Below are 13375 nucleotides of genomic sequence, written 5' to 3'. Positions count from 1 at the left end.
CATCGTAGGTTACAAAAAGCTAACAGGTAGGTTTTGAATCCAAACTCGTTGTTTTTCTTGCAATTGAATGGATAAGACACAAAATATACAATAAACAAAACAAAAAGCACGTCGCTTCATTCAACGAATTTGGCAAAGTGCGCTTAAACATGTAAAAATGGTTGTACATCAGTTTCTATACGACTCCAAAAAGGTAAGATTGATTTTTCAATTGATATTGATACTGATATGAAATTTGGTCCAGTAGTTTGATTCAATTGCAAATTTCATGTTACTACAGCTGGATGACTGAGAACATTCATCAAATAATTGATGCTGATAGTTTGAGTATTAATTTTTGTTAATTGATTGTTTGATTGTTTAATTGTTTAATTGTTTAATTGTTTAATTGTTTAATTGTTTAATTGTTACCTTTATTTTAATTAAAATTAGTCGATTGATTGCTTGATTGGTCATTTGATCAATCATTCAACTTTCGGTGGCTCGATTGATTGATTGATTGATTTACTGATTGATGGATCGATCGATTGATTGGTAAATTGATTGATAGATCGATTTATCGAACGACTGTTTGATTGATTATTGGTTGGTTGATTAATCAGTTGATTGATTGATTTAATTATCTTATATCCAGAAGCAATATGACTCAAATTTCGCCTAAGCTAACGTCGAGTTACATCCATGTTCCTAATGAGCAGCCGTGTTTGGACAAAACCGCTGGCCAGTTATTTAATGAAAGAGCCAACAATAACCCAGATAAAGAGATGTATGTATTCTACGCTGATAAGGAAAGGAAAACATACAAGCAAATGCAAAACGAGGTCAGTAACCACGTATTTACAAACTAGTGTACAAAGTGTCACCAATTTAAGTTTAGCGCTCATTTTGGGAACATTTTGTCAATTTCTCAGGGGTACACCCCCAAACACCCCTGATTTGACACAAATTTTCAATATACTAAGGGGCCCATTCTCGTCAGGCACCCACCTGTGATGGGCGGCTATATTGAAAACTGTCATATATTTTCGGGGTTTTTTTGGGGGGGGGGATTCTTACAGTTTCATTTTTAACCTATTCAAAGCACCACATTAGTGAAAACCCCTTGTCAATATGACCTTTTGTTACAAAGTTACAACAATGTCAGGGCCGTCGCTAGAGGGGGGGGGGGGATATGGGGTGTGTGACACCCACCCAATACACAATTTTGTCGGCAAAATTTGACTGCTGTCGGCAAAACCATGTGACTGTCGGCAAATGTAGTCAAAGGTATGTCTGATTGTTGGCAAATTGTGAGAGCAATATAAAAGATTAATGTGTTACAAAATTGTGTTGTTGTAACGTAATAGACTTACTGTTAATGGTATAGTAGTTACTAGTTAAAAATTTAGTTGAAAAAATTTTGACTCCTACCCCCCCTCCCCCCTCCCGCCCTCCCCTCCCCCAACTTTTTAGATTTCTGAGCGCCGTCCTGGCTAAAAAAAATTTGGGTCAACAAAATGTGTTCCAACATTGATTGATGGGGAGAGGGGAAGGGTAAATCATTGTTGTAGATGTCATGCTTATTTCCAGGCAAAATATACGTCATTTCCATGATCATATGAAATTCTGCAAGGGATTTCGACAGAGTGTACCAAGCGTTCCAAGGAATTTTTTCGTAGATTGTAGAAACCCTCTGTAATAAGTAATAAGTGAGGTTAAGTATTTGTACTAAAAAGTGGTATTTTTTTATTCAAATTAAACATTTTGTCTTCATTTATGTGTCTTTTGTTTCCTGTAAAATTGCTCTCCTGAGAGGGCCTCAATAGGGTTTTTACAGTGTAGAAGCCCTCTGGCTTCGGGGGCTCCGCCCCTCGACACCGCCGGGGCTTCGCCACTGGACCCCACTAGGGGCCCTTAAGCGGGCCCCTGGACCCCCGGCCGTGAGGGGCGAGAGCTTCACTCGCTACGCTCGTTCCGCTTCGCAAGTTTCCTCCATTCTGGGAATTCCCTAATCACATGCCTGTTTTGGAACAATTTCACGATTTGTGACAATTATCGAAGTTGGATGGGGTCAAAAGTCAGTTTTTTAAACATTTCCCCGTGAGTTTGGAATTTCATGAAAGAAGAATGTTTGCAAAAAAGTCAATTTTGATTTTCCACCCCTGCACTCATTATTTGCCCCATATCTCAAAACTAGGAATGCCGAATTCCGACTCTGATTTTGCTTTGTCATATACATCAAACAGCCGTGCGTGAGTTTGGAATTTCATGAAAGAAGAATGTTTGCAAAAAAGTCAATTTTGATTTTCCACCCCTGCACTCATTATTTGCCCCATATCTCAAAACTAGGAATGCCGAATTCCGACTCTGATTTTGCTTGATCGCAACACATAATAAACGCACCTTAAAAACGGCGCAGTACTGCCTTTCCTCTATATCAGTATATGATGTCAAACAAATGATTTTATTTCATGACATGCAGAGCCACCAGTTTGCCCGAGGTTTGCTGAAGTTGGGTTTGAAGAAAGGAGATACGCTGGGAATTTGGGGAGGCAACCATTATGAGTGGCTACTGGCATATCTGGCATCATTTCAAATCGGTGTCATTACGGTAGGTAGAGAGTGGGAGTGGGGGGAGTTTGTGGAGGTGGTGAGTGTGTATCTCTGTGGGTGTGTGGCGGGTGTATGTAAAGTGGATGTGTGGGTGTGTACCCCGCATGCGGGGGTGCTTGAGAGTGGGTGGACCTGGGAGCGCATGTTCTTTTTTCTGGGGTGCAAGCTGTAAAGTTATTTTTTTATTACTTCAGTGGTCCGAGCTGTGCGCTAAGCGTAGACGAGCGTACACACAGAAACAATCACGCTGTATGGCTGATCGGCGCGGCGCGTAGTAGACGACCTTGTCACCTTTACGCGATCGGAATTCACCAGCGAGTACTCGGACCACGGAAGTAATAAAAAAATCACATTAGGTGTACGTGTGGTGAGTGCGTGGCGTGGGTATTTACATTTTATTCCTTTGATTGAAAACGTGAAATTTTAATCACGACTATTAATATTCCGTTTAAATATTTGTTTATTTTTATAGGTTCACATGAGGATGGACTTCCCGTTGAGCATTCAGGAAAACACAATAAAAGAGGTAATGCAGTCATTGTTATTGCATAATTGTCTTTTACCCTATCGTCATCATCATCATCATCATCATCATCATCATCATCATCATCATCATCATCATCATCATCATCATCATCATCATCATCATCATCATCATCATCATCATCACCACTACCACCACCACGACCACCACCACCACCACCACCAACAACAACAACATCAACAACAACAACAACAACAGCAGCAACAACAATAACAACAACACGTTGCTGATGTCAAAATTAATATTGTTGTCGTGTTTCGTGTTTTTCGTCGTCTTCGTTGTGGTCGCCATATAATCGTTTTCTGCATCGATCTAATCTTTATACATCAACATTTCAGCTCGGAATCAAAGTTATCGTACTGATGCGATCACCTGCTGATCTGTGTGACAAAGCCTGTCAAGTCATTCCGGAGTTAGCTGTAAATTCTGCTGAGAACCTGAATTGTCAAGGGTAGGATCCGTATAGTTTAGGATTCGTAGCCTTATTCGCCAGCGAAGTGTTACATAACTCCGTGGTAACTGGATCACGCACCTTTTGGAATTGGCAGTACATGCCATGTGTTGCGATCATTTCGATCGTGGTGCATAACTCAAAAGCGTGATCCAGTTGACATAGTGATAATCGGATTACAATTATAATTGAATTGGGGATTATACGCTGGCGAAATTACGTAATAATCGGATTAACTACCATAGCAATAGGTCAAAACAATTTTTGAATATACCGCGCTGCACTGATACTAGACTATGCCATAGTCGCTTTTTGATAAATAAAAGCATGTTAATCATGATGAAAGCATTTAGTTGAACTCGAAATTATACTGATATTTATTACATCAAAATACTAGTATAAAATTGTTATTAAAAAGTTTATAATTATATTAGTGACAATAAAAGTAAAGTGTACGTAGGCTTATATTATTGAATGCAACATAACATAATGTCATAATTGTATTGGCACTTCAATACTGAACAATTCTGAATCTGCCAGTTTATTAATCGCGAAATTCCAGGATAAAAAGCGACTATGGACTTTCAATTTTAAACGGGATTTTGAACGGGCAAAGTCCCTAACACTCACACTGTCAATCATACTTGTTTATCAATCAAATTTAACCGCAAGCAAATACAAGACGCGCTCATGCACTTACTGACGCGTTCATGCAATTACACAACACAAAGGCGATACTTGTGTACCATGTAGTTATTAATGGTAATGACAGGTACCCGGAGGATTTAAACCATAACGAGATCTGGGCGACCAATCACAAGCCAGATCCATTTAAAGATGCATTACATCATGGCCAATTTTAGTAGGCCAGATTTCCGACAATCTCATCCATAGAAGCTCATAGACAGCCGTGTTAAGCATGAAAACCGCAATCCAATGTCAGTAGTCCACTTGAGAAGCTAACAAACAGAGGGAGTAGGGTGACTGAAAAGATCACAATCTATCAATTGTGCACACATTAATTAAATCAGAGTTTTAAGCTTAAATACAATATCCAGAGTATGCACAATGGGCAAGTGGACTACGGGGTAGTCTACACTGATACCTTCTTGCGGTACCTCTGCATTGAATCATATCATACTGATCACTTGCACCTGTAAGATTAGTATCTTTGAAAAGACCAGTATTGTATTCAATCTATGATTGCAGTCTTTGCAGACATAAACAGGTGATTAGTTGAACCTGCTTGTAGTGCAGCGCGATATGTTCAAAATTGTTTTGACCTATTGCTATGGTTGTTAATTAATTACGTAACTTCGCCAGCGTATAAGAACTGCCAAAGAGGTACGAACTGGATGTCAACGACCGCACATACATATTCAGTAAATGTATAGACGAATCCAACGAGCCAAGTGATGGTCAGAATTCAGTCGGCCATTACTGGGTCCCGTCTGCACAAAACTGTTGTTGTTGTTGCCCAATTGGGTGGATTAAATCCGCTTAAAAATTGATGTTGAATTGTATTGTGTTGTAATCTGCCATCATTCTTTTGTCTACGTGTAGCACGGGTGATGGAATGCAGTTTAATATCCCCGCGAAGGCCACATCATTTCACATTTTAGGTGGAATAGACCTAAGAGTGGGGGACCCAGCTATGGCCATCATTGAGGGGTAGGAATGCGTGAAATTGGATTCGCCTATAGTGACCTCTCCCTCTCCCCCCCTCCGTAGTAAATTCCCGCAGGGGGTTCACCCTGGTTGAAGGTTATTCGCTGGTGCAGTGACGTAATAAATCGGATTAACTACCATAGCAATAGATGAATACAATTTTGACTATATCCCCCTGCACTGCAAGCAGGTTGCACTCATCATTTATGTATGTCTGCATTCATAGATTGAATACAATACCGACCGTTTCAAAGCAAAGATACTAATCTTATAGGTGCGAGTGATCAGCATGATATGGTTCAATGCATAGTACCGCGTGAACGTAGTAGTACAGGGCGATATAGTCAAATTTTTATTCGTCTAATGCTATGGTAGTTAATTCGATTATTACGTCACTTGTATAGCGTATAACATTCAACCAGGTAGAACCCCCTCCGCGAATTTACTACGGAGGGAGAAGGAGAGCTAGGTGTATGTGCGGTCGTTGACATCCAGTTCGTGCCTCTTTGGCAGTTTTTATAATCCCCAATTCAATTGATATCTGTTTAATTAGTACGGATCTAAAACGCTATGTAAATGCATTTATTTATTTATTTATTTATTTATTTATTTATTTATTTATTTATTTATTTATTTATTTATCTATTTATTGATTGATTGATTGATTGATTGATTGATTTATTGATTTATTGTATCTGCCGCACATCCTTAGTCTATCTATTTCTATTTGATTTTATTCTATTTCGTTTGTTATACTTGTTCCAGCACACCAAGTTTGAGATACGTCATAAATGCAGGAAAGAAATGCAGGTGAGAAGTGTCCTCTCGCGCCTAATAATAGTGTTTCAATAGATGGTACATGTCAGACAAAGTAGTGTGTACAATAAAGCCTCAAACGTTTTAAGTTTTAAAACTATTAATGCAACATAAGAATCAATAAAATAAAAATGAATTAAAATTTGTTGGTAATGTTTCGTTTTGCATAGTCGTGCAAAAAGTCGACCGATACATGTTGAAATCAACATATGTCAGAAAAAGCAGCGTGTACAATTAGCATATTGATACCTTACAACTATTAATGCAACGCAAGTGCGCTAGAATCAAAAGTTTAAAAATTTTTTTGGTAATGTTGGCATTTTTATTGTATTTTTCTTAAAGCGGTGCGTATTCCTTAGTAGAGTTTATGGAATTAGGGAAAGCAGTAGACGAGAGTGATTTCCTCAAAGCTTGCGAGTTGGTTGATTTTGACGATCCTTTGGCAGTATTTTTTACATCGGTAAGAAAATATTAAATAAATATTAATATTAACATTACTCTGAAAGTATAAACACTCAGAACGCCACTGTCCATCCTCTTTCGTTATGCATAATATAGTCGCGCAAAATCGATACATGTTAAAATCAGCACAATTCAGAAATACACCTTGTTGCTTTGAAATTAATTTTCTCGGGCAAGTAAGAACAATATTTTTTAATTTTTTTTTCAGTAATGTTGGATAAAAACCTAGTGCTTGGATATACATTTAAAAAAATCCTAGTGTTAAAATTACAGGCATGAAATTGTGTCTTTTAGTGTTAACTTCAACTCGCCCCTGAGCTTTTTTTGAATTAACATTTAAGCGTTTCAATCTAATATAGTTCGTTGAAGAAAAATTTTCCACTTCCATAAGGTACATCGTGTGGATCTATATATTGTAGTTTTGTCAGAATATCCGTTTTCATTTCACCTTTTGTCACCTACGACTGCCAAAATGTGCAACCCAGTACTTCATTTCTGATATAACCAGCAGAAATTGTCGTTATTTCTAATGTGGCTTGCAAAATAATCCATCCATGGGTACATTCGCGAGTTGATATTGACAAAATTGGTAGTAACAATTGACAAATGGTGCAATCAAAACCGAAATTCTGACAAAACTATGACATATGTGACCCGGCAGCACAAATGAGCCGTAAATTCCCTAAATTGTATTCTGAGTTACGGTGTAAAATATGTACGAAGGTCATATTCATCGGTAACTTAAGCTGGCCCGACATCCGTCTCATTTCGATAGTCAAAATCTAATCAATAATCCAATTGTTGAAGTGGATAATAAGCGTCTACCTTAGATGGCTATAGAACTTTTAATAGCTCTGGTCTTTGTTTGCTTATATTGCTAAATCCTGTTCAAGTGGTGAGTTACCAGGCATTGTATTTTGTACAGGTATGCATAACCAACAATTAACAATGAGAGAACTTTCTTAAACCTCGTTGACTTGGGGATGATTTGAAATGACCGCCAATTATGACTGTTTGATATTTATTGCCAACAATGTGGAAAAAGAGACACGTGTAAAAACGTAAAAAGCTATAATTTTGTTGAAGGAGCAAAGTTTAACAAACCATAACCCCGCTTCTGGATATCGTTTGAAGTCAAATGATATACCATTTTTAAGTTTATGATGTTTATTTTTAAACACGAAATAAAACAAAATTGACCGGGGAGGAATTTACGGCTCATTCGCCGTGGACGGTCACATATATCCTTATTATGAAAGTTGGGAAATATCTTTCATTAGCGAATTATGTTGCTTTAAAAACAAAAACGTTGACCCCAAAAAGCTCATGGGGCAAGTTGAAGCCTGTGAAAATTAAATTTCATACCTAAGTTTAACACCAGTAATGAAGGTGTAACTAGAACTGTTGCTAATTTCAGCACCGAATTTGATCGTTTCCAGTGCCTAATGAAGTGACTGAGTGGGGGTGTGTATGTAGGGTGGGGGTGTGTGTGTGTGGGGGGGGGGGTACCCCAAATCAGCACCCAATCTACTGTGTATTCCTCGTCTTAATATGCATTTGGATGGAATAGACCCGGGGGACTAGACATGAGAGTAATGCCGGCGGACCCTTTCTTAATGGTGCATCGATAGGATAACAGGGAAATGGTCTTTTGAACACTCGTCAAACCGAACACGGAAGGCACAGGTAATGAAGCCATGATGCAGTCATGTCTACAGTAGAATTCATCTCGACCTTTGCAGGACTTAAACCCCATTAAAAGCTATTAAACCAAGATAACACTCATTGAAGCAGCTCAACTGATTAAATCAGATCTTCTCTGGTTGTGCACAAGTGTCTGTTTTACATGTGCGACATCGCAATAAAGCTGGTATTATAGCTTCAGTTGGGTAACCGATTATAAAGGAAACGAAAGGAAACAATGGTATGTGTACCTTTGTTCACGAAATGAGACAATGACCTGCTTTTTGTTAACCAGCATTCTTCAAAATGAGCAACATAATGATTGTTGACTTAACACGGTTTGGAAATAATTTCTTCATATTTTTGGTGTTATCTGTCGTTTACATATCCTTCCTAAAACACAAAAATGCGACCCTCTCCAAACATCTAAATTAGCTAAAAATTTAGGACATCTTACAAAACTATATTTTCTAGAACCTATTTAGAATAGTTTAAATGTAGCTTGTACCGTTTTTTTGTGGCATCCTTCAGAGCGGAGCGGTCCGTTACCAATATAGCTCAATATTTTCGGTCAAATCTCCATTCAATTAACACGGGGAGTTGGCTAGCTATGAGCTAGCTATGCTTTGCCCTCACTCATATTTTACAAAAGTGCGACCATTTCTGAACATCTAACCTAGCTGTAATTTTAGGTCATGTTAGAGAAACATATTTGCTAGAAGTTTGGAGAATAAATTAAATATTGGCTGGTTATTTTTCACACAGTGATGTTAACGAGGCAAGTGTCCATTCTTCCAACATACATCATTTGTAGAGGTCACGCGTCAATGGTGAGAGCACTGTGTATTGTGTATAGGAAAACGGACAGTAACTGCAGTATGCTTCCTATGTATGGTACTGGCAGTCAGTTTTAACAAAATGAATAATATGATCTTTGCAGGGTTCGACCGGATTTCCCAAAGGAGTAACTCACGGACACCGATTACTCAATTTCTTTCCCGATTTGTACGATTTGTATTGTATAGATGCTGAAGAAAACAAAACTCCATGGGTACGTAAAAAGAATACATGTCTTGTTTACAAGATTTGTTTTTAGGTATGAATAAATAAATAAATAAATAAATAAATAAATAAATACACGACTAATGCGCCTTTGTTGGAGGATTCGAAGCGCAGAGTACACAAAACATACACACAAAATACAGTACAATACAAGCCAATTCGAATAAACAACAAAAGAAAATTAGGAAAGTAAGTGAGTCTTTTAAAAGTGACTTAAAACACTCGCCACTTGAAGCGCGCCGAATGTGTATTCCACAGCCCTGTCCCCAGAACATTTTTGTGTCTGTGGAATCAAGACATCCAGACTGTGACATGAACGGGTGGTAACGGAATCATCAGCAGGACACAGTGTCAACACCCTGTATTATAAATATTTTTTTATACAGCTCAATACTACGTTGAAATCAATATTCTATTATTAGGCATGTCCACTAAAAATTGAAGTACTTTTAAATTGATTCAGACCTAACTTATTGGCTGGGAATTGATGAAAGAAACATTTTGGCGTTTAAATAATCTTAATCGGACGTTTCATTCCAGAGATATGGCCTTTTGAGTGTTACGGTTTTATATAGGGCTGCTAGAACATGTTAAAAAGTTAAAGTCCAAAAAGGATTACTAACAGAAAGTGCAATTTTAAGGTACTTTTTCTTAATGTATTTATTAACTAGCGTTATCTGGAACATTATATTTGCTTATAACAACATGAAAATAAGATCATCCTGAAAATTTAATCGATTTTGTTGACATACAACAAAAAATATAAGACCTCAAAACCCATGGTTTGTTTGGTGAAACCGCAAGCATGATCATAGATGGCCGCCATGGAAAATATCTCCATAGAGGAGATGAACAATACGTGCATTATTTCAAATGAATGGCGGTAGTCTTAAACATTGTTCAATCTTTTACGGTCAGCACATTTTATCTTCAAAAATTATTATATTTCATCATGGCATAAGTTTGGTAATATTAATCACTACCAATTTTGAGAAATTTGCTCCAACTCAAAGGTTATCTTTAATACATTGAGCAATACACTGTGTGTGCATGGAAGCCATGATGGATAGCATATGAAATGGACATGGTAGTGAGAAGTGCATGATTTGAGATGGGCCGCGGTAGGCTTAAACATTCTTAAATTTCTTAACATCCTGTACATTTTGTCTTCTTTTCAAAAATAGTTACATTTTATGACTATGTAAGTTTGCTTGTCTGATTCACTCCAAATTCGGAAATAATTGCGTTTGAACACCTGATGCACGGAATGGTGTCACTTCAACCTGTTGTAGTTCTCATCTCATTAAATTTTTCATTAAAAAGTTGATCTCTGCATGGAGGAAGGTCCTCTCTATTTACTGACCAATCAGGAAAAAGTTTGGTTAATGTTTTCCGGTGGAATCAGGAATATCTTGAAACACCCTGATATAGGCCTACATTTGGATCAAAAACAAGTATGTACGCCATTTAACAGGCCTGGGATTTCTTGTATCGATCAGTTTCTCCATAGACAATACGTGTGTGAGTGCACGCACACAGTAAATGAAAAATCGTTCTAGTGGAAACTGTATGGACAGTGGGCATCCCTACTATTATTGACACAGATAAAGAAAGTTTTCATATGCATTGTGTTATAGGACGTGCACCTGGAACTTAACTGAATGGGCGAGACGCGCCCAGGGAGACGTTCCTTAAAGTATAATTGTCATTCTCAAAATTAAATATATCTCAATTTTTACTTTGGATTTCAAATTTGTTACGTTAAAAATGCAGTAAAAGATATCCACAGCAAGCTGCAAGGCCCCGCTAATTAGTGTACTGCTTTTCGAGTGAGTGTACTGGAAACAAAACCCTGGTTTTACCTGAATACAAATTTTTTTCTTGTAATAGAAACATTATACGGGGGTACTAGAGCATGCACAAATCGTAATAATGTGTAGAATATAGAAACGCTGTGGTATCTCATACGATAGTCATGGTATGCTTAGCCTGAGTCGCTCGGCCTATCTCGAAAAAAATCGCGATGCGTAGCTGTTAAAAAACGAGAGGATTCGCTGTACTATCACGGCAATTTTTAACACGAAGATATAGGGATGATGACGATGTGCAGGACCAGGTTTCTTCACCTCAAGACAATCAGAATCCATATAGCGACATGCAAGCGTGTTTAGAACTTGACACATTCAATGATTCCCAACCTATGGATATCATTGATAAGTGGAATGACATGAGTGGCTTTTGGGTTCAAGTAAACAAGACCAGCACACTATTTCGTTTATTTTTGGAGACGTGTCATTACAGTGGTCAATGATCGGCCTAGATTGGCACAAGTCGACCGTGGCGGATTCTGGTCAGGTTGCGGATGTGCCAGTTGACTGATTGGCACAGGTTGCTATGGTGTTGATACATAGGATCAAACACAATTCCCTGTCTAATCAAAGAGATCAAGAGAGTCGATTAATCTATTAATGAATTTGAAAAGGATCTTTTCAGATTTGGTCGATATTGGTCATTATTCCTTTTGTCAAATGCCAAAGAAGTGATCTGCCGAAAAAGACTACAAGTAGATGAATAAAAAACTAAATATGCACTGCGACTTAGGTGTTGCAAACGTGTAGCACCGAGGTACTTTTATTCATAACGTAATTTAATCATTTCAGATATCAAGATTTGCTTTGACAATGTCCTTTGGAGGCGTGACCGCGCAAGATGGAGTATTTATACCAATAATATACACAGCAACTACTATTATTCCAGGACCTACATTTGATGCCCAAATACTGGCAAGTGCTATTCAGGATGAAAAGTAATTTATACTTAAAAATATTAATTTATCAATAAATTTCAGAAGTCAAGATAAGCTTCGATTATGTCGTTTGGTGGCGGAGGTGCACAGACTGGAGTGATACTGCCAGTAATGTTTGCAGCGACTACAATCAGTCCGGGCAAATTTTCTGATTAGGAAATGGCCCAAATCTAGTAAAACATTACCTGATCGGGAAATGTCAATCCCACGTATTATGCATTGTGCATAAAGAAAATATCCAGGGATGTGAAACAATAATTTCGTAGTGAAGACTATGAATGATGACCTTTATTCCTTTATTAATTCCTTTGGACCATGAATCCTGTTTTGGATATTCATGTTATTTACATGTGAAATGAATATCCGAAACAAGATTCATGATTAAAGATAAAATCATAAATTAAAGAGATATAGACTACCCGCAAACAGCAAAAGTCCCCGTGCTTTGTATGCTGACGGTGTCCCATATTCATGAGGGCCGATCGTTCAATCTTGCGTGTCTAATAATGTGTGTCTTCGCATTTACGTGAAATACAGGATATGCGCGTAACAGTTTCGTCTGTCGCACTTCATGGAACCTTCGGTCTTCATTAATGGGTAATGCTGGGACTTAACCTGTTTGCGGATAGTCTGTATCACTTTAGTTTATGGATAAAATAAAGACACCTAAGGTTGCCGAATTCAACGGACATGGAAAAATACCCATTTCTCAACCCCAAAGTAAAACAAAGGGATGATATAACCATCTGTTCAATTGTTTCAGAGTTACCAGTACAGTCATGCTGATTCATCACCTGAATGATATCTTGAGCCTTCCCAACTTCGAGGAGTACGATTTTTCATCTCTTCAGTTATGTGAGTAGGGCCTATTAACACCTATATTAGTACCACACGTCGCCTATATTAGTACCCACACACACGTGTTTCCTTACTTACCCACCCACCCACCTACCTACCTACCTACCCACCTACCCACCTACCTACCTACCTACCTACCTACCTACCTACCTACCTACCTACCTATCTATCTACCTACCTACCTACCTACCTACCTGACAAACCCACCCACTAACTACATATACACCAAACAACAACCCCTACAACCATCCCACACAAATGCACACCCTCACCCGCATTTGATGACATAAGCATAATTTTTACATTTATGTAGATATGCCACGAGTTCTTTTGTGCGCATTTCCGTCACAATAGCATTCATGCGTACAACTGCAATGCAACAACAGATTGCAACAAACAAAACCGAACTTTTGCACATACATGCTATTTATCA

The 13375-nt window shown here is 38.0% G+C and overlaps 1 protein-coding gene across 1 annotated transcript; it reads left to right on the top strand.

The window, feature by feature from the left end:
• The first annotated feature begins 641 nt into the window (after window positions 1-641).
• Window positions 642-12088, top strand: LOC140150074 (medium-chain acyl-CoA ligase ACSF2, mitochondrial-like). The gene is made up of 7 exons (XM_072172076.1): window positions 642-821; window positions 2462-2590; window positions 3065-3118; window positions 3475-3587; window positions 6021-6065; window positions 6414-6531; window positions 11939-12088. The coding sequence occupies exons 1-7, from the start codon at window positions 642-644 to the stop codon at window positions 12086-12088; spliced, it is 789 nt and encodes a 262-aa protein (XP_072028177.1).
• The last annotated feature ends 1287 nt before the right edge of the window (window positions 12089-13375 follow it).

This window comes from Amphiura filiformis, chromosome 4, assembly GCF_039555335.1.
Source record: "Amphiura filiformis chromosome 4, Afil_fr2py, whole genome shotgun sequence".
In the NCBI taxonomy this organism is placed as follows: Eukaryota; Metazoa; Echinodermata; class Ophiuroidea; order Amphilepidida; family Amphiuridae; genus Amphiura; species Amphiura filiformis.
The sequence above is the reverse complement of the archived record's forward strand: the minus strand, read 5'-3'. Positions and strand labels throughout refer to the sequence as shown.

What these genes read in the sequence shown, in the direction of transcription:
- LOC140150074 (XM_072172076.1), top strand. Translation starts at nt 642, where the DNA reads ATGACTCAAATTTCGCCTAAGCTAACGTCGAGTTACATCCATGTTCCT. An exon ending in ACAAGCAAATGCAAAACGAG is followed by an intron (nt 822 to 2,461) that starts GTCAGTAACCAC and finishes CATGACATGCAG; the next exon opens with AGCCACCAGTTTGCCCGAGG. An exon ending in GAGAACCTGAATTGTCAAGG is followed by an intron (nt 3,588 to 6,020) that starts GTAGGATCCGTA and finishes TACTTGTTCCAG; the next exon opens with CACACCAAGTTTGAGATACG.